The 22,478-nt window shown below is 37.5% G+C and overlaps 1 protein-coding gene across 1 annotated transcript in view; it reads left to right on the forward strand.

The window, feature by feature from the left end:
* The first annotated feature begins 1,356 nt into the window (after positions 1-1,356).
* ugcg (UDP-glucose ceramide glucosyltransferase) overlaps positions 1,357-22,478 on the forward strand; it is a 34,609-nt gene continuing 13,487 nt past the window's right edge. The window contains exons 1-2 of the mRNA XM_067432822.1: positions 1,357-1,565; positions 13,628-13,769. Of these exons, the coding sequence (XP_067288923.1) occupies positions 1,468-1,565; positions 13,628-13,769 (240 nt within the window). The 5' untranslated portion in view covers positions 1,357-1,467. The remainder of the gene's footprint in view (positions 1,566-13,627; positions 13,770-22,478) is intronic.

The following is a 22,478-nucleotide window of genomic DNA, read 5'->3' on the forward strand; positions in this document are numbered from 1 at the left end:
CAGCTTATTTAAGGGTGCCCTTTGGTGGGTTTTGTGCCCCGTTTTGTGGGCTTTAAACCCTGATTTGCGGGCTTTGGCTCGCTTATGCTACTCTGCCATTGGTTCATGCAGTTCCCACTGGCCAGCCAATAGCGTGTGAGATGTCTCAACATTGTTTTGACTGTGATTTTACAAAAATGCTTCAGTAATTCGAGAAATAGATTATTTCCCATTGTGTCTTAAAGATGCAGTACTCATTCCCTTATCTCAGGGAACCGAGGTTACTTAAGTAACCGAGTACGTTTTGGGCTAGTTGGCGAGTCTTGTTGTGAAAACTTGGCAACCATGCCTGCACGCACGCTGGAATAAACAATCTTTTTGCCGGTGTTGTAAAAAAAAAAAAAAAAAAAGATACACAGAGATACACTTTAAGGATACACAGAGTATACTTACCAACATGATAATCATTTCTGAGAGAAATAGCCTGAAGGTGAATGCATATAACGAATGCATATAACGAACAAGTTCTCCGTTTAGGATTAGAACAAATTCAACCAAGCTCCTTTGATGACGTGAATTTCTGTCCATCATCGTCTAAAGCCCGCCCTGACAATTTCATTGGTCCGAGCAGTTTCTGAACTTCTCAAGCTCAAATGTTGTGGGCGGGGCTGAGTTCGGCTGGCATCCAGGCTACCCATTTCAGTGCTGCCGGAATTTGTTTCCCCTCAAGCGACAAATCTAGTTCCTTTTTGGACAAGTAAATTTCCAGATGTCGCCAGTAAGCTATGTCATGCGAGCGCGAGGTCCCCCTGCAGTCACACCTCTCTGCAGTTGAGTGGCTGAGACTCTCAAGAGTCTCTGAGAGGAGCAGCAGCGCATTCCGTTGCTCGCACGGCAGCTGACTAGAAGTGAATGAGCGAGCTATACGAGTGCCACGGACCAGCAATCACTTTTGTGTTATATTGAAATAATTTATTTTGTATCGTTTTGGTTTCCATTATTATCGTGTGGTATCTTAATTACTCACTATTACAGGGCTTAGCCTTTATAGTTCATTACGTTTCCGAGTTCCCTGAATTCGTATAATGTATCTGCCTGTAGGCCTACATTATATCAAACACAATAATAAACATTAGACGTATAAAAAATGTAGTCACTGTCTATCACACTCGTTTTGTTGTCTGGCAGAAAATATGTAAATAACATGTACGGACATAATACAGCGAGAAAACAGACAATATGCAGAACGCATACATGCCAGCGACTTTTTGGGCTGGGTTTAGCTACTTTTCTTAGAAAATACAGTAGTTGGCAACACTGCACCCGTTTCTCTGCGTCATCATGCTCCACCCACCTCTGCTATGCGCTGATTCCCTGCAGACCCGCCCACTCAACCCAGTCATCTGAATGTGTGTATGAGTGTGTGTGAGAGCTTCCAGTACAAGGGCCGAACACTGAGGTGTCAGCGCATCCGGACACAGGACAGCCATGGCCCTGCTCGATCTAGCCTTGCAAGGGTTCTCCATCTTCGGATTTCTCTTGTTTATCGTCCTCTGGCTCATGCACCTCGTGTCAATCATCTACGTGTAAGTGAATGCGGCATCATTGATTTGAAACGCGACGCACAGACTCGCTTCCGTTATATTCAACGACGCTGATCGCGAGCTTGCAGTGTAGACAGATTCGTTGATTGTAACGGGAGCGTTGTAGTCTGTCGCGGCGCGGTGCAGATGGGGTGTAGTAGGCTATGTTAACGTTATTTGTCTTGCTAACAGGAACACGGGTTTCCTCTTCAGCGCCTTGCTGTTATTTCCGCGTGAAAAGATGTATATCTATCAATTTTAATATTGTGGCTGGCGGGCGAAGAACTCATTTTAATAACGTTAATAGCATGTCAATCATACACACATTAGCCTCTGGCTTGTCCTTCAGTAATCTCGTTTTTTTATCGCTAGCGATGATCGTTAGCATAGCTAACGTTACTGCGCACTGTCCGTGTTATTTTATTCGTTAATTTGAAGTCTCATGGGTTTTAAATCACTTATGCGGTTCATTTCTCAAAGGTATTTTATTAATTCTCAGTGGTGGGAGTCAAAGCTACTTCAGTTAGCCTCACCAGACAACCGGCTTACATGGTTTAAATAGATTATATTTGCATATTCGATGTTTTTTTTTAGGTAAGCCATGTTTTGAAAGCTTGCTGCTCACCAACACGTTTGGTTTCCGTTGGTAAAATGGTTAGTTTACAAGTTAATTGTTGTTCGTTATTCGTAAGGTTTTGTCTAAATTATCTACTTTATATATATATATATATATATATATATATATATATATATATATATATATATATATATATATATATATATATATATATATAATGCACATTTCAAATTCACTGAGAAATAAATGAAGTCAAGTGTGTCTGATCTTCTGACTCGTAGTGTTTATCATATGAAGGCTTAAATGAATTGAACTTTGGTAAATAAGGAACTTTGGGTCGGGAGTTTCCTTCACCTGCAACAATGTCATGTGAGTTGGCTTTGGCTCTATCATTCTACTACAGAATACACATGGCTTTCAGAAACTAAACTTTTGTGTGGGGGGAAAAAAACCCCATTCTGATCCATGTCAGACTAATTATAAAGCCTTTTCTAGGACCATGTCTTACAGGATAGTTTTTAGACATTTGCAAACTCCCAAATGATGTGTTCATATCCACCTCCCAATGCAAAAATGCCCAGGGATCAGGAGAAGGTCATCACGGTTCATACGACTCATTCAAACTAGTCTCGAGATGTCAGCTCTTTGTTTATGTTCTATAAAATACTGTGATATGTTCCAGGAAGGCAGCAGTTTAACCACTCTGCTCATGAGTTTTGTGTTTTTATTGTTCATTTTTACCTTCGAAAACGCTCAGTGATTTTGATATCTTGGTCAGTTCTTAGAACTCCAACATCCTTTGCAGTTTATAAGACATCATGCACTCTCAAATGAGTGTGTGTTTTCATTAAAGCCTTGGAACAAAGAGCACTTTTGAAGTTGGAGGGATTTGACCAGGTATATCTTTTTAAATGGATTCTGGCCAGAGACGAGAAATAATAATGTTTTTAATGGGGGTCATTATTGTCTGTCTTTGACCACATAATGCCTCACAGCTGGTCATGAGTCCACCACCACGAGTCATTCATGAGGTCATTCACTGATCTGTTTTGAGGCCAGAATGAAAGGACTAAATTCCGTGATCAGGTTGTACCCTGGGTCAACGGCTTTCTTTGTAATAGAAAATAATTCACTTGCACCGCTTGGACCCTGATGGGTATCATTTTGTAAGGGCTGGCAATAAACCAATAGACACAATCAACCGGTAGAGATTTTGGACTGTTGTCTCTATTGTAGTTACGGGATGTAACCTTGCTGCACCGTCACAAAAGCTTCTCATTTGCATATTTTTTTAAGCATTGCTGTTTAAAAACAAGTGATTTTAAACCTGATAAAGTGCAAAAAGCACCGAAAGAGAACTCTTTTCGGTATATGAGCACTGAGAGGTGGTCAGAAAATGGCCGTCTTTGCGAGTATCCTTATAAACAGTCACTTAAGTGAACATAAACCGTTTGGAAAGAGCCCATGCATAACTGTATATTAGATCAGTGCATTTAGTCTTAAAGTGACAGAAGCCTAATATCTGCTACTGATAACAAAAGCTGAAGAGAAACTTCTTCAGACTGAATCGGTTTTATCTATGCAAGGTGTCTTGTACATTGAATTGCTTTATACAATTTATGTAGCCTAGTATTTCTTTAGTGCTTGAATGATAGGTAGGTCTGTTTCATTTGTCTTTTGTTTTATTGTAGCTTTGTCCTATTGCTTAATTCGCTTTGCTCTTTTTTTTATCGGTGACGGTTTACTTGTTTTCATTAAGCGTGAGGTTTTTTTTTTAATTTAATTTTTATTTATTTTTATCGGGCAACCAAAAATGAACTATAGGCAGCTGGAAACATTTGTCTGTCTGCACAGAGAGATGTTTGGACAGATTGTGTTTCCTCTCTTGCAAGCAAAATATTGTTGTACTTGTGACTTTTATGAAGTGCAACCACACTTTTGACATTTTGTCACTAAATAAGCAGGGCCATTCGTTTTGTGTGTGATAGATACAGACTCTTTTGGATATGTTTCTGTATCTTTATATTTTTGTGATGAATAGGAAATGTATTTTCCTAAAGTTGCCATGAAATCAATTTTTTGCATGCTTTTTTTAAAGTCCATGAACCATGTAGTCTTGAATCAAAATAACACTGACTTTGAAAAAGACCCAAGAGTCACTGTCATTATAAAGCTGGGAAGAGCCAGGAGATTTTTAATGTAACACCATGAATAAAATGTAATTTTATTCATCTTAAGGAAGAATGTCATATACACCTAGGATGGCTTGAGTGTAAGTAGCGTAAATCATGAGCTAATTTTGATTTATGGGTGAACTAACAATTTAAATTAGTTTTAATGTAAAGGAAGCAAACCAATTTAGTCGATTTTTACTTTGGTTAAAATAGCGAAAGAAAAATTGGTTTCGATGGTTCGGCATCCTTTTGCTCAATGTCGGAGATCAACATTGTTTTAATGCCATGAGAGACTTTGATTTTCTGATGATTATATGCAGTTATCTGGTAAGGCTGGAAGCATACATACCTCATGCAGATCGGGCAACCAGAGATGAACTATACACTCTCAGAAAAAAGGTACAGTGCTGTCACTGGGGCGGTACCCTAAGGTACATCTGTGTACCTTACTCATCCCTAAATGGTACATATTAGTACTTTTTACCCCTATTAGGGGTTAACAGTACCTTAAAAGGTACATATCAGTACTTTAAGAGTGTGTATTAGTACCTTAAAGGTACATATTAGTACATTTTTGGTTTTGTACCTTAGGGTACCGCCCCAGTGATGTACCTTTTTTTCTGACAGTAGGCAGTCATAAACATTTGTCTGTCTGCACAGAGAGATGTTTGGACCGATTGTGTTACCGCTCTTGCAAGCAAAAGTATTGTTGCACTTGTGATTCTCGTGAAGTCTGACCACACTTTTGACACTTTGTCACTAAATAAGCGGGGGCTTAGATAGATACAGACTCTATCTAAGGGGCGTGGTCTTGTTACTCTCCCACGTGGAGAAGAGCGCGCATTCAGTGCTTGCAACTCCCTGTTATGGTAAGAGGCGGGACCTTTGCCGTTAAGGCAAAGTGTTCTAAGCTGCTGTCCAATCACAACACGGAAGGCACTGGCCCAATCAGAACTCGTTACGTGTTTCTGAAGGAGGGACTTCATAGAACAAGGAAATCATCAGGCCGTTTTTAGGACAGAGAAAACAGCGCTGTACAAATAAGTAAATTGTGTGAAAAATACTGTTTTTTTTTACACACAAAACATGAACTCATGTTATATTGCACACTGTAAACATAATCAAAGCATCCAAAACACGCGAAGAACGGGACCTTTAACATCATTCAATCAAGCATTAGACATTTATGGTAATTTGCACTATTTAATGATAGAACTTTAGTAATTAGAACCAAAACTGTTGGTAACCATGTATGAATGCATATTTGTCATTTAACTTTGGACTGGTGGTGCTGCTTAAGATGTTGCTGTTTCTGTAAAAAAAAAAAAAAAAAGATAATAGTAATATAATAAGATAATAATACTAATTCTACTACTAATAACAATATACAAAGCACTAATGATTTATTAGCTGCTGGGTTCATGAATATTAATCTCGTTGACGGCATTCGCTGGACTGATTTGCTGAAATCAAAACAGGCACAGGAAAAGATTAGCGCCAGCCAATGAGATTGCCGTTTGCACATTAGTTCCGCCCACTACCGGAAACAACGCCATTTCTTCTGCTTGTTCTTTAAAGCTGAATAATTCTAAATGAGCTCTGGTATTTTGACAGGAAAATACATCAAATAATATTGTTAACATGTAGCGTGTCGATTCTGTGTGGATATGTAAGACTCTCTCTCTCTCTCTCTCTCTCTCTCTCACATGTGAGAGAAACATACTCAGCAAAGCCACGGCGAGTTGTGCGCCTTCACACTTACGGTACGTCGTTAGATGAGCTGAGAAACTCTCACGAGCTCATTAGGAGTGTTCAGCAAGTGTAAAGATATCTATGCTACTAATGTTAAAACCTCTAACACACACACTGGCGAGTTAAATCTAAGAATTTATTAGCAAATGGCTAAAGATGGATGTAGTTTAGTCGCCAAGAGTGAACATCTAATCGCATTGTAGAGGGTTGATGAATCATGTAGTCTTGACTCAAAATAACAGGTTTACTGGCGCAAGGGCGGGGCAACCTGTCACTCACATGAGATCCACCAATAGCAAACCACAACCATCCAACAATTCAGTTAATTCCCTATTTATTTTCTTGTTCTGGAAGCTGTTTCACTTGAATACACTTCAAAATAGGGAAAAAAAGACTTGGGGCAAACTACGTTTCTTTCTGACATTAATTTACCAAAACAAAGGCAATATCATTGGTGCTTATTGATATACTGCCGCCATCTTTTATTATTTAGCCCTGTATCCCATTTAATACAAAGTTTTAGTATCCATCCCTAATGATGATATCTTATTTTCATCAGTGGTGAGGAGTCTGTTAGTATTTCCTTTATGTAATTGGATTCAAAGATGAGATCAGATTTACTTTTAAAATCACAAGGAATGTGTTTCCATTCACATGGAACATCACAGAAATTAAATGGGGAACTTAATCAAAGAGATAAGTTATAACACCTTAACATTCTACTATATTGTTCATCTGGTTGGGTGGTAATTCAACGGCTGCACCAAAGAGACGTTAGGGTGAAGAAATACAGGTTCAGTGATGTAACTGAGATGACACCGAGTTTCAGTAGTCAGGTGTGGGGATCGTGTGCGACTCGTTCTGTGGGAACCTCGCCCAAGTGGTATCCTCCTTCATGTGATGCATTTCCTGATTCCTCAGCACCGTGCTCCTCATGGGGTGTGTGTGACATTTGACCCAGTGTGATGGGATCTGTTTAGTAAAATCTTCTTTATGTAATCCTTTCCTCTTTGCATAAAATGGTAAAGTTGTGCATGTCATGTGCACATAGGATTGCCACAGAGAAACGACTGATAGCTTCCTAGAATGGGTGCAATGGTACACTAAAAGGACTGTTCTGTACATGCCTCGGTTTTGAAGTCACGGTTCAGTACCGTTACTATACATAAAATAGCTTTGTACTAATGTAGTCTCTGTCTTTTAATTCAATTATAATTAAACGTTTAAGGATAATTTTGCTAATCTCTGGCGCTAATATATGGAGCCCTTACTAGCACATCACTATAATAAAGGTTAACAACAGAACACAAACTATTAGACTAAATTCAATTGCTATTTATGTTTTGACAAATGTAAACTGCACTTAAGGTCATTTTTTAATTAACTACATTTTTACTCCATTTATTCATTGTTGAAATACAATTATTTACACAGTGGCTTTTATTTTCAGGACAGATTTATTTAAACATTTATTAAGCAATTAAGACATCACTAACAGGTTAATTAAAATATAACAATGAGTACATAGGCTTATATAGTACACATATTTGTCGAAAGAGTTCATTTTTCTAGGAAACTAAAAAGCTGTGGACACTGAATGACTTGCCTGAGGTAAATGTAATGCTACGTGACACTGTTTTACTGTTTTAAGTCTTTCCGCTTTTGAAACACTGATTGAGTGATTACACAAGATCTGATACGTTTCAGTAAGTTGTACTGTATGTTTCAACATACCACCTTCAGATTTCTGTTTATTCTGTAACTACTCACTTTTGCGCTGCGCTTACCGCTTTAACTGAGGTGCCTATATACAGTGATCTGTCACGGCACATTAAAATTATAATTGTTTGAATTTAATGATAAAATGGACAGAATCTGAAAGATGGCACTTTGTTTCTTTCTGAAATGAGCAACGCTCTGAACTTATTGTGGTTGGCCTACAACGCTGTGTTCGTCACACACGTAAGATGCCAAACCAAAATGTGTGGGACGCGTGTGCCATGTGTACTGATACACCCCTAATTACTATTTAATCAAATGTCATGGAAGAAATATTAGTTTTTACCTTTTATACAAAAGGTAAAGTTGGTGGTGTATGGCGTATTTTTGATCAGTTTTGAAAATTGTGAAACTAGCCACACACTGAATCCAAAATCGCCCCCATACCCTCATATTATTTGAGCGGACAGCCATTTGTGGTGGTGTTCGAAACAGTAGTGGACGACGTTATCGAGTGCACTCATTCTATCCCACATTGCACAGTAATAACGAGCTTACAGCCAATGTACACTCAACGGCTGTCCGAATTCACTCACTCGTTTCCATTCACTCCAAAGTGAACTCTATTAGCAGACTAATGTAGGGAATAGTGATTGAGGGTTTAGGGGGCGATTTAACATTTACCCAAGGTTTTACCAGATTTTCACTTATCTGCTCAAGACCAGCCCTTGACCTAGTATCTTTTGAATGAAATTTGGACATTTTGGATGAAATTTTGCTAGAAAACGGGTCATTTGTCTATTGTCAACAGTGATATATGAAGCACAGAAGACACTTTCAAATCAAGCTGCTTTCAGAGGCAAATCTGTTGTGAAATCTTTGTGGGGAAATCTTTTGCCTTAACACACAGTTGCTAAAGGAAATAATGCTTTATTTTTAAAGATGAGTTTCAGCCTTTGTGGTATGCGTGTGTCATGAGTAATCAAAGGATATGAATTCCTAATGGTTCATTAAAATTTCACCATTGTTATTTTAGGAATATAGTCTTTTTACTGGAGGTTTGGAGCACTAGGCCAGCCCAGTGGGCTGTGTTGCATTCCCATTCCACTAATGGTCTGAGTCAGTGAGATGAGGCCATGTTGCCCCCCATATTTAATAGAGCGTAAGAGAGGCCGACACCTCCAGCAGGAGCGTCTCTTACATGAAGTATGAGGAAGAGCTGCTCGCAGAGCTTTTAGAAATTCCCTCACTGATTCCCTCGTGTGCGGAGCTGAGTAAAGGCATTACACATGCATGAATAAGAGGCCTTTCCTTTTCTAATGTATGTCATATGATTTTTTTAGGTCATCAAGAAAGAGCTAGTAATGGGTTTGCCTTTCGATTTAATGGTCACAGTTAGGTAATGAATATTTAGATATTCATAGGTGTGTATAGGTGTGTATTTTATTTATATGACTGATACGGATTATTTTTATGTTTAAAGAGATAGTTCACACACACAATGACAATGGTGTAATGAATTACTCACCCTCAAGTTGTTCCAAACCTGTATGAGTTTCTTTCTTCTGCTGAACACAAAAGAAGATATTTTAAAGAGTGTTGGTAATCAAACAGTTGACAGTTGGTCGCATCGACTTCGATAGTAGAACAAAATACATTGGAAGTTCACGTATTACCAAGATTCTTTCAAATATATTATTTTGTGTTCAACAGAAAAAATAAATAAACTCATACAGGTTTGGCACAACCTTAATTGCTGGTAATTGAAGACAACAGTGCGTGAATGGCATATTTGTGTATTTACCGGTAAAGTAATTCTGGTAATTTTATGGTATAAATTTACCGGGATTGCTGTGTGAAAGTGGCCAATGTTATGCCTTTTCTCAGTTGAGAATGAATGGTTGCCACTAAGGTTGTTTACTTAACCATTAAACGAATGCCATTTATCAGAAGACAACATATGAACTGATTAAGAAGAAAATTGTGAATAGCTGGGTAACAAATATTGGTTAAACGAAGTAAATATAAGATTGTTGCCAAAACTGGTACTGCAATCACTTTCAAATGACTGTAGAGCGGTGTATCCCCTCTCCCCCTCCCCGCTGAATCGAGGTTGCCAGATAGACTGCAGGATCCAGCAGGAACGTTTGTAGCTGCAGATGTAGTAACTAGAGCAGAGCTGTCAACCCGGATGCCAAAACACTACTGACTTTGTGATTGATAGATAGGTGGAGGGTGGAGCTTCAGGCCAAAACACAACATGTCAACATCAACATTAGGGAAGTCGAAAACTAAACATTTTCTTGACCGACCACCAAGCCTCATTAGCCGGTTAAAACCGGTTAATCGATTAGTTTAAAATATGCTGCACTATGCAATTTCGCAGCTCTGTCGCATCTCTCTGCCGCTCTGCCTCCCACTCTCTCACACACACACACACACACACACACACACACACACACACACACACACACACACACTGTCCCGGCGCCGCCACCTCCCTTCCACTCACGTCACTTTTTTAAAATCCCCTACAGTGCAAAACATGAGTCCCGCAAACGCAGCGCCGAGGAGCTTGTTTGTAATCGACAAACAAATGGCTCCTTAGTTTCGAAATGGTTTGGGTACAAGGCGATCGCGTTGAAAATAAAGGCATTTGTCTAGTGTTAGAAGCTCATTTGAAACATTGCCGCGGCTCATTTAATAAAATGACAGCTCCGAAGAGACGTCGCTTTAGTTCGAGGTAGTGATAAATATGATGATCAACACCTTACGTGTTACCACTAAATGTAATATATTTCTGAATGTAAGCCAATCTTATGCGGAATGCACGCTTCATACTGTCATCTGCCCTGGCTCTAACCTCGAGTGTTTTAGCCTGTTTACTTTTTGCAAACCTTGTGAGCGCGCAAACCCAAACGCTGTGACCTCGCGGCAAATGTTTTTATTGGTTTATTAAGTACAAACAGGCGAGTTATGAAAAATTGAGTGTGAGGGATTTGTTCACTTCACACAAAAAGATTTTGGAATGAGATTGCTAACTGTAGTAGCGTTTAGTCCACTGTCTATAATAGCCTAATTTAGAGATCACTTTTTTTTAAACCGACAACTTTTATCGGTTTAACGTTAATACGGTCAACCATCGGTCAAACGGTCATCGGTTAACATCCCTAATCAACATCAGTTGAGGGCTGCAACAACAACTTTTAAATGACAATATACTGGCCGGACTACTGTTGTCAATGATATAAGTATTTGAAATGAACATGATTTCTTAATGTCTAGTGACATATCAGGGCCATTTTATGATTAATTGAAATACATTTCTTACATACAGTTCCTTTAAACTGGTTTTCTGTCTCTATATACATATATGCACAATGCAATTTTATACTTTATCAAGAATGTATCTCAAAAAACCTGGGATGTCCATTTCTACTAATAGCTGTGCATTAATAGAAACAGCAATTCATGGTGGTATATCTTCCTCTTTTTTTTTTTCATTCATTAGAGCCTGACATGGTTGACATTCACAAGAAAGTGCCAACAGCTCCTCCAAAAGTGATGTTTTGGCAGTCAAGATAGACAAACTTATCTCACAGAAGCAAACATGCTCAAAGAGCAAAATCTTTCGTCCCGCTTTTAATGGCTGTGGCCATCTTGCAAGCTTCTCCAGTAGTTCTGTGGAGTGCTGGCAAGTCTGTCAGAGACAGGAACAGATAGGAAGTGGATTTCCTGAGAGGCAGAGGGTGCCGGAATGGCTGATACAAATTGCCAGAGATTGAAACGCCTCTATAAACACTGACACGGTTAACTCAACATTACCTGAACATTGTTCCATGAAAGCAATACCAGAACATGAACGGTTCTCCGGAATTTCTTGGGGAGTATTGTGTCATCACAAAAATGTGTGATTTTCACCCTGGACCTGTGCCAGGGTGGTGCTCTTGAAGTCCTTTCTGTGTTCAGTGAACTTCTAGACACGATAATTATAATAGAAGCCATTTGAACCCATAGATTTTGAGCACTGTGTCGGCCGTGTGAAGCTAACAAATATCTGTAAAAGTGAAACTGCTGTTACTTGGGGAAACTAAACCAGTCGGATCAGCTGCTTTGCTTTGGTACATAGATGAACTTTCAGCTGCCAGTAATGCAAACAAACAGTCGGTCACTTTGAAATAATACACTGTCCTAATACATGCATGCGTGCACGTGCTGCAGCCTTCATTTGGTTATTTGCAAGCAACTATTTGCAACTTGCAGCAGAATAACCAGTCCCAGTGTGTGCAACATTGGCCTGGTTGTTGTTGCAGATTTATTATTTTTGATAAATCTTAATTGTAAATTGTGAAATTTTACAGATATAGTTCCACAGTATGGTTTGTGGTACAATATTGCAGTGTTTTGAAATATTTATATGATTGAGTGTGCAATATCCTATTCCTCTTTTTTGCTTTTGAAACGATGACAAAATGGTGGTCATTATACTAACAGTTTTTTTTCTATTATCATCTTTTATTCTTATTTATGACATATTTATTCAAAATTCTCTTGTAATTATTGAAAATACCACATTTATTTAGTTTTTGGCCATGTGATATTGTCAAGCTACATGTTTTTCATTTGAGAATGATCGGCTCAAATTGATCCAAACAATATATTAAATACATTGATTTGACTATTAACGATAAGGTTTTTCTGTCCTTTTCTTGTAGAATACCAAATGTTCTCATATCTTGATGTACCAAATAATAAAGACTCATTAATGTGTACTGCCAATCTCATGTTAATCTTGAGTACATATAGAGTAGTATTTTATTGTTCATATTTCCAAAGAGTCAATAGTTTTACATGATTTATTTATAACAGCTGAACTTGTGGAGGCTTGCAGTGTGCGGAGCTAAAGAGTCACACACACACACACACACACACACACGTTTGTTTTTGTGAAATGTGGGGACCATAGGCATAATGGTTTTTATACCATACAAACCATATTTTCTATTCCCCTTACACTACCCCTAAATCTACCCATCACAGGAAACATTCTGCATTTTTTACTTTCTGTATAAATTATAAGCCTTTTGAAAAGTGGGAACATGGGTAATGCCCTCATATTTCACCCTCTCCTTGTAATAACTGTGTTATACCCATGTCATTATACATATTTGTGTACCTATGTCATTATACACATTTGTATACCCATGTCATTGTATACATTTGATATTTTACAAAAACATGCCCACACACACAACACACACAATATCATGGCATTATCACCGGATAAATTTCACTCTATGATTGTGTTGTTTACATTATATGCCGATTGGCAACAAGACATTGATGCAGTTTTGACTCATGACCGGGAACAAACAAGCACACTTGCAGAACTCCATTGCTGCTCCTGGAAAACAAATTGCATCCACTGTTTCCTTTACGCTGGGTTATTTGGGAAGCTGAACAAGGTTATTTTTCCCTCACAATCAGAAACACACGTCTTTAGTGACAACTAAATGATAGCGTTGCCGACAGCTCTCGTAACCCGACCGAAGCACATTGATGGGCATGCTCTTGCTCTCCCTCTGGTTGAAATGCCCATGATCCGGGACAAGTGGCCAAATAAGGAGTTCTACCCTTTATGATGTCATACAGGGCCATACACATTTGGCACAAGAATCCAACTCTTTTACAGTAGAAATAAGTCTGAACGCATGAAATGGCATTAGACCCCCCCTCCCCCTTAAGCGATAAAATTGTGAATATATCCTGATGGATTTATGAAATGCACACAATGTTATTAAAAACTGACATGTTTCTCTCCCCCTCTCTCTTTCTCTCTCTAGCCGTCTTCATCTCAATAAGAAGACCCCAGACAAGGTGCCGTACAGCAAACTGGCTGGTGTGTCGCTGCTGAAGCCCCTCAAGGGTGTCGACCCCAATCTAATAAACAATCTTGAGACATTTTTTGAGCTGGACTATCCCAAGGTACCATCCTCTAAGCTCTTTGACCTTTGTTTTGCTGTTTCAAGTTGCTTACAGTCAAGTTAATATTATATGCGTTTGCTATTGTGTTAGAAAAACCCTTAACTCATTCCACACTGTTTAATGTTTTATGGTCATGCTATTTTAAATGTGCATATAAGCAATGCTTATATTGCTGGTTGGGGTGTGTTTTGATCCACTGATTCTGTACTCTTTCAGAAAATCTGTAAAATTTCGTCAATGGCAGGGAAACAGTAAATTATGAAACTTCAGTGCGCAACCAAAATAATCGTCATCGATTTTTGCCATAATCGATCAGCCCTAGTCTTACCTTTTAAAGATTAAATATTTCAATTAAGTACATTTCTCATAATTCATTTTCAGACTCATTTTCAACCACACTTTATGATGTCACTAGATGAGACTATACATTACAGTTCATATTTATACTGTTTCCGTTTTTTAGAAGTTGCACATTTTTACACATTCTTTCTTGCGCACATCCTGTGAAAATGCCCTGGAATGACCTTGTCAGGTTGTGACTGTTTAGAAAGGCTGCAAAGGCTTCCTGCCTCTTAATTCATGAAACACCATCTGAGTAGTTTGAATTAGTATTTTAACATTTCATGCAGTTCGGTTAAGTCTTTCTACACACATATATATATATATCTACACACATATATATATATATATATATATATATATATATATATATATATATATATATATATATATATATATATATATATATATATATATATATATATATATATATATATATATATATATATATATATATATATATATATCTACGCACATATATATATCTACACACACATATATATATATATATATATATATATATATATATATATAGTAAAGGAATATTACATTTAAATTTGTTTCTAATATATTATATTTCTATTTGAAAATATTTCAAATTTACTTTATTCCTGTGATCAAAGCTGAATTTTCTGCATCATTACTCCAGTTCAGTGTCACATGATCCTTCAGAAATCATTCTAATATGCCGATTTTATGCTTAAGAAACGATTTCTGATTATTACTAACATTTGTGCTGCTTAATATTTTTAAAACTATGATGCATAAAATGTGTATGTTTTACAACAATTCTAAATTACCATACTTTTTTTTAACGCAAAATATCACAGCATTTTTTGGGGTGAAATATGACCTGGATGTGTTCTTGTTAGGTTTTATGAGGTTCACCCATCCAGGAAGTTGTAACTGTGCTTTAGTAATGAAGAGGTTACCGCAGACATGAAGGAAACGTGCAGGGTGCGTCCCCTGATAATGCATATCTTTGTTGCTGAGCACCGCCACCATCTAATTACAGTGTTTCTGTTTTGCGTCCTGACTTGAGCACAAAGCTTTGGATAAATCACTGATGCTTTTCTAATGAGGAGCTTTTCCAGGTGGGGCAGCTCAGAGAAATAACCCATTTCCCATTGGATGCGCGTGCTCTGTTGTAAGCCATCTGTCAGTGCTTCTAAATTAAAAATCAAAATCTGGTGTATAATATGCAATGCATTGACCTACCCTGACCAGAAAGTCCAGTCCCCTTAATCTCTTGATGAGCGCAGGGCTTGATATGGTAGTGAAAACTAGTAATGCCATTAGAACCACTGCATTTGTTGTATGAATTTGAATCTAAAATGAAAGCAGTTCTTATGACAGTCCAATAAAACAGTGACTGTTTTTTGTTTTTGTGACTTAGGTTATGGAGATTATTTTCTTATCTCAATGCATTTATAGACTGGCCGGCCACTGCCTGCTGTTTGGATCCAAATTGGCAAATGCTTACGCTTCTGTGATTGGATCGTTATTGCATTGATTATTATGTTTCTAGCATATTATATGTTTGGCAACAGTTCTTCTAACCCAAATTGATGCAGTGTGTAGCTTTTCATTTCTTAAACAACTATGTAGGAGGACGCATAATGACCATGTTCAAGGATGACAATGTCAAGATTCATCAGGCTCAAACTGTGAAAGAATGGTTGGGAGGGAGCATGAAGAATCATTTTCACACATGAATTGGCACCTCTGAGTCCAGACTTTGTTTATATGTCTATGTGAAAGTTTTAATATGCTTTAAGACAAACCGTGTGCAAATTCATGTCAACACTGTTAAGTATTTTGAAAAAAGTCTTAAAAATGTGGTTTGAATAACCAATCACGTCAAAGTGCGCACAGGCTTTAGCATCTCATTAACTCAGTCATTAGTGTCAAGAGAAGCCAGGTTATCCCGGGAATATTTTTCTGTTGTTATAAAAAATCTGGTGCACTTAGTAATATAGCGGGTGAATGTTGTATATGATGTATATTATGTTAAAATGAACTATATGCCTTTCTCCACTGATGTTCTAAGTTGTTTAAAACGTTTCTAAGGATGCTGTTGCTAGCAAGCGGAAAGTTCAAATTAGATGGACATTTAAGAGATGCAGGACCACGTATTACACAGTATTTCACCATGTAAATAATTATGGGGATCATTTTTAAATGTAACTGTTTATCTTATAATCCATTACAGTGTAAAACAATAGCAGAATTGAAATGCATTTGAATGAAACGAGAGATGACAAACAATTTTACACAAAATATTGTTTTGAGTTTAAATATTTTTATTTGCTCACCAAACAAAACTTCCACAAAGAAAAAAACGTTCCTAGCAAGCGTAAATCGCTGACTTCAGGTACCCGGGATATTTATTTTTAATTATTGGGTAATAACAGTTGTAATATAGCGGTGATATGTAAAATAGCTATGTAATAGAAAAGTTGGCCCCACTTTATATTAGGTGGCCTTAAGTACTATGTACTTACATCAAAAAATAAGTAATGTACTTACTGTGTTCAAATTGTATTGCAAAGCAGTTTTACTGATATTGAAGTGGGACACGGGTAAAGTTAGGGACAGGTGTGGTGATATGGGTTAGTTTAAGGGTAGGGTTAGGTGTAAGGGAAGTGCCAACAGTGTGATTACAAATGTAACTACAGAAATTAATTACAGACGTAATTACATGCAGGTATTTTTAAAATGTAAGTACAATGTAAAAACATGTATGTACACAATAAGCGCATTGTATCAAATGATTAATTAAAATGTTACTACATAGTAGTTAAGGCCACCTAATATATAAAGTGGGTCCAAAAAGTTTAATGTAATTTAGAAAAAATAAAAATTCTGTTATTAATTACTTACCCTCATGTCATTCGAGACCCATATGAAGATATTTTTGTTGAAATCCGATGGCTCAGAAAGGCCTTCATTGACACCAATGTCATTTCCTCTCTCTTTTATGGTCTTGAGACAGGAAATGACATTGGTGTCAATTTCAACAAAAATATCTTAATTTGTTTCAAAAATGAACGGTCTTACAGGTGTCGAACGACATTAGGGTAAGTAATTAAGACAGAATTTTTATTTTTGAGTGAACTAACCCAGAGGCTAAAGGCAGCAACCTGTGAAAATGAATGATCTTGATATCTACAGAACAACAGACTTTCTCAGTGCTTTATTGTGAATAAATTCTATTAACATAAAAAATCTTTTTACATATTCCCGCTGTTATTACCCAATATTTAAAAATAAGTCTTCCGGGTTTGTGCGGAATTTTGCGCCACAAGTCCAATTCACAAATTGGAATGCAAACATCACTGAGTCATGTGTGTGTGAATGAAGGTCGAGGCTGTTTCTTTAGTTCGTTCTACTGATCAAAGTTTAATGCTGACTCTAGTGTTGTTGGAGGTGGATAAACCTCCACTGCTTACCCTGTGGTCCACTCAAGGGATTTGGGGGCGACGTGTATGAGCAGAGATGACGGGGTGCATTATTTCTGCTGTGGTGCATTCAGACGTGCAGCTCTGCAGATGGGATATTCTGCTCTATTTCCCATCACACAGCTGGTTGAGCAGCCCGGATGTTGATTCCTCCTCCTGCTGCTCCTCCTTGTTGGTTTGGAGAAGTGCTTTCCCTGTTTCGAAGCATTCCTTGTGGTTTTTTGAGTGAACTACAGGAGGCCAAAATTGTGTGAATGCAAATCTACTCATCTAAATGTTCAAGACAAAAGCTCCCTAAAATAATTTTCTCAATATATTTCCCTGTCTAAGCTGGGCATGAAACTACTATTGATGCCACACAATCACAACCAATCAGCAGATATTAAAATGTTTTGATTCAGTGGATAGTTTCAGTCCTTTGATCTGAACAAGCAGTGTTCTGTTAACTTATCTGTTCCAGACTGTATAATTCTCAGAGATACGCAACAATTGATCCTGCTTTGACTCTGTTTGGAACTTCCTTACTGTAGCAAAAGTAGATATGGAAGCAAATAAATCGGTACCATATCTATTATCAGATGATATTTATATTCCTGGGATGTCCAAAATCATTTGTAGCATTTGAAACAATTCATATTAGTTTTTAGCATTTTATTTATTTTTGAGTTAATACAAAATGTGATCGTTTTTTCCCAACTTTTTTTCTTCGTTTTTCTATGGGTTGTAACATGAAAAATGTCATTGGCTTATCGGCATTAAAGTTTACCATTAAAAATCAGCTGTGCTGGCCTTATGAATTGAAGTATTTTTTGATGTTTCAGGATTATGGTGTATCTACTTGTGAAATATCTCTTCTAGACCACACAAGCCAATTCTGCATCAACATTACTGAATAAGTCCATATAAAGACGGAAGATTTCTCCAGTTCTTTAACTCATCACTAATCAAATGAAAACAAGTGCAAATGTGTCTTTAATTTCTCTTCAGAGACATTAAATAGCTTCCCTGTTTTAAGCAGACGCAATGAAGCTCTTGGCTTATGCAATTACTAGAGGAATTAAAAATTTAAGACCGTTTTAGCTTCTTTTAAAAACGTCCAATTGAATCGTTCCAAGACTCTCAATTTTAAGTGCATTGGAAAGGAAAAATATATAAAATAATGAATTGCCTTGAAGGGATAGTTCACCCAAAAATGAAAATGTGATGTTTATCTGCTTACCCCCACATGTAGGTGTCTTTGTTTCTTCAGCAGAACACAAATGAAGATTTTTAACTCAACCGTTGGTGTGTGCCAATCATATAATCATGTGAATGGGTAACAACTCTATGAGAGTAAAAAAAAAACATGCTTAGACAACATGCACAAAGAGCCATGTGGCTCATGACGACACATTGATATCTTAAGACACAAAACGTTCAGTTTCTGTGAGAAATCGAGCCATATTTATATATATTTTTTTACTTCAAATACAATGCTAAATCCAACAGCCTGGAATGCGCTTCACTTCCGGTAAGGAACTTCAATATACACGCTCTGGCGTCGTGTACGTGTAAAGACATCACTTCCGGTATACACGATCTGGTGTAGTTTACGCCAACCCGAGAAGTGAATCTCGTACAAGATGCCAGAGCGTGTATATTGACCTTACTTACCAGAAGTGAAGCACGTTCCTGGCTGTTGGATATAGCGTTCTATTTGAGGTATAAAAAAATAAATATAATATGTAAAAATATGGCTCTATTTCTCACAGAAACTGGACGTTTTGTCTTAAGATATCAATGTGTTGTCATGAGCCACAGGGCTCTTTGTCCATGTTGTCTGAGCATGTTTTTTTTTTGCTCTCATAGAATTGTTACCCATTCACATATCATACATTGTGACTGGCAGACTGCAACGGTTGGAGTTAAAAATCTAAATTTGCGTTCTACTGAAGAAACAAAGACACCTACATGTTGAATGCACCGGGGGTAAGCAGATAAACATCAAATTATAATTTTTGGGTGAACTATCACTTTAAAATGAGTTAAAGTAACACATTTTTTATGAATATTTTGTAAGTTGTATCTTAATTTAATTGTATTCAATTAACCTAATATATTTAAAATGTTTACTTAGTAAACTTTGACGTTTACTTAATTAATTATGTTTGTTGACATAACTAACTGGGCTGTGATCTGTAGTTCCCAGCATGCTTTGCATTAGGAGAGTAAATGATTAGGGATTAAAGTGTTGTTTTATATGTTTTTCAGGAAAGGGGAAGATTTTGTTAGTTGATGTTAGTGTTTAATGTTCAGTTATGTTTGACATTTAGATGACTTTCTGTAAAGGTTTAAAATGTTGTGGTTACCATTATACAGATCATTCCAATATACTCCAGGGTTTCTACTGATAGAAAGCCATATGCTAATCGCTGAAGTAACCCTTTAAGTGGTACTGTATCTTTAAAACATACCTTCTGATGCACATTCATATTTATTTTGTGCTGTAATGAGTAGTAAAGCGGAATATGTGACCCTTTCACGTGCAGTTCTTTTGATCTGAGGCAGCAATCCCGATCTGTCACTCCAGATTAAAGAGCACCAAAATGGTCGTTTTTGATTATGAATTACTATGCTTAGAGCTAACAGTATTACTCTTAGCTGGGTTAGACTTTTTTTTTTTTTTTTTTTTTTTACCATGTTTAAATCCAGCTGAATTTAGCCAATTTTTCATTAAAGTTACTGCAGGAGTCCACAAATTGGATCTTAGGATTGGTCAAAATCAACTTCTTAATGAGCCTGTGAAAGTCTGAAAAAATCAGTTGAATATTACTATAATTGAGCCAATCAGCCCAGGCTCCCAGGTATTTAGTAATTGACGCACACAACCCAATGGAATTAGATCTGGATCTGGATGTCGTGAGGGCCAGCTATTCGGCTGTTAAGAGCTGTTTAAATCTCTCTTCAGAGCATTCACTTAATAGAATCACGCATACAACTAGGTAACAAACCATGGTAAATGTGCAACTTAAACAGCAGTTGAACTGTTATTTTTATCTGCTAATTTGTCTATAAAGGGCTAGTGGTTTCAAGTAATCTCTGATCCAATTGTTTCTGAAAAGTTGAGGTCATGTGATATGTGCTGATGTGAACTAATGTGCTGATCTAATGTGCCGCCATCTTTTGCATACATGCTTTTTCTTAAACAAACATCATCCATTCCCATGCTAATCAGTATGTGAATAGAGAGCTCATAGAGAGCTGCTCAAGATCAGTCCTCGGCTTAGATGCATGCTTTAAGGATCTTTCTGAATTCAGGAACAATGCTTCTCTTACAATATGGCTCATTGAAGTAAGAACACGATGTTTGCAGTTTGAGTGGCCGACTTGAGGGGCGTTATTTCTTTTGCATTACAGCAGCCAGGATTAATGTGTGTCATGTTGGTTTGCCTAGTTCAATGTTTGATTGGTTTCTGTATTCTGTTGGACACACCTAACCTACTATATATTGTTGCTTGCTATGTCCACCCATCCAATCCACTCCCTGTTTGGCATTCAACTTCCGTCGAGAGCAGAAAATAACAGTGTTCGTTTGGCAATTAAGTTTCCTGGAATAGATGCCAAGACCTCTAAATTAATAATGCCAGGAGGGACAGTAGTGCTGGGCTTTTTAAAGAGAGAAACGCTGATGATAACAGACAGTGGAGGTCAGGAAAATGGCCGTAGGTGATCTGTGCCTTTTCTAGTGTAGTTACTCCATTAAATTTAGAAGCCTTGGTCTTCCTTTTTAGCGATTGTAACAGTTCTGGTCTGGAAATTTCCCCAGAAATGAAAATCTTTGTTTATCTTCTGAACACAAATGAAGATTTTATTAAATGAAATCTGAGAGATTTCTGTCCCTCCATTGACAATCCAGTCACATGGATTACTTTATTGATGTCTTTAATACCTTTCTGGCCCTTTATAGTGGTAGTTGCATATACTGTCAATGGAGGGACAGAAATCTCTCGGATTTCATTTCAAAGAGCTTTATTTTTGTTCAGAAGATGAACAAATATCTTTCAGGTTTGGAACAACATGAAGTTGAGTAATTAATAATGGAATTTTCAACTATCACTTTAATTGCATTTATATACTTTATTTAATAATACAGGTCCTTCTCAAACAATTTGCATATTGCGATAAAGTTCATTATTTTCCTTAATGTAATGACAACTTTTATTTTTTATATATTTTAGATTCATTGCACACCAACTGAAATATTTCAGGTCTTTTGTTGTTTTAATACTGATGATTTTGGCATACAGCTCATGAAAACCCTAAATTCCTATCTCAAAAATATAGCATATTTTATCTGACCAATAAAAGAAGTGTTTTTAATAAAGCTTTTTAGCAGATGGAAGCATGAAGTGCTCCAAAATCTCCTGATAGCTAGCTGCATTGACCCTGCCCTTGATAAAACTCAGTGGACCAACACCAGCAGCTGACATGGCACCCCAGATCATCACTGACTGTGGGTACTTGACACTGGACTTCAGGCACCTGTAGCCCATTTCCTGTACACGCCAGTGCATGGTGGCTCTGGATGTTTCTACTCCAGACTCAGTCCACTGCTTCTGCAGGTCCTCCAAGGTCTGGAATCGGTCCTTCTCCACAATCTTCCTCAGGGTCCGGTCACCTCTTCTCGTTGTACAGCGTTTTTTGCCACACGTTTTCCTTCCCACAGACTTCCCACTGAGGTGGGAATAGATACAGCACAGAGTCCTTGATACAGCACTCTGGGAACAGCCTATTCGTTCAGAAATTTCTTTCTGTGTCTTACCCTCTCGCTTGAGGGTGTCAATGATGGCCTTCTGGACAACAGTCAGGTCGGCAGTCTTACCCATGATTGTGGTTTTGAGTAATGAACAAGGCTGGGAGTTTTTAAAAG

Source organism: Pseudorasbora parva, chromosome 23 (genome assembly GCF_024679245.1).
Source record: "Pseudorasbora parva isolate DD20220531a chromosome 23, ASM2467924v1, whole genome shotgun sequence".
Taxonomy (NCBI): Eukaryota; Metazoa; Chordata; class Actinopteri; order Cypriniformes; family Gobionidae; genus Pseudorasbora; species Pseudorasbora parva.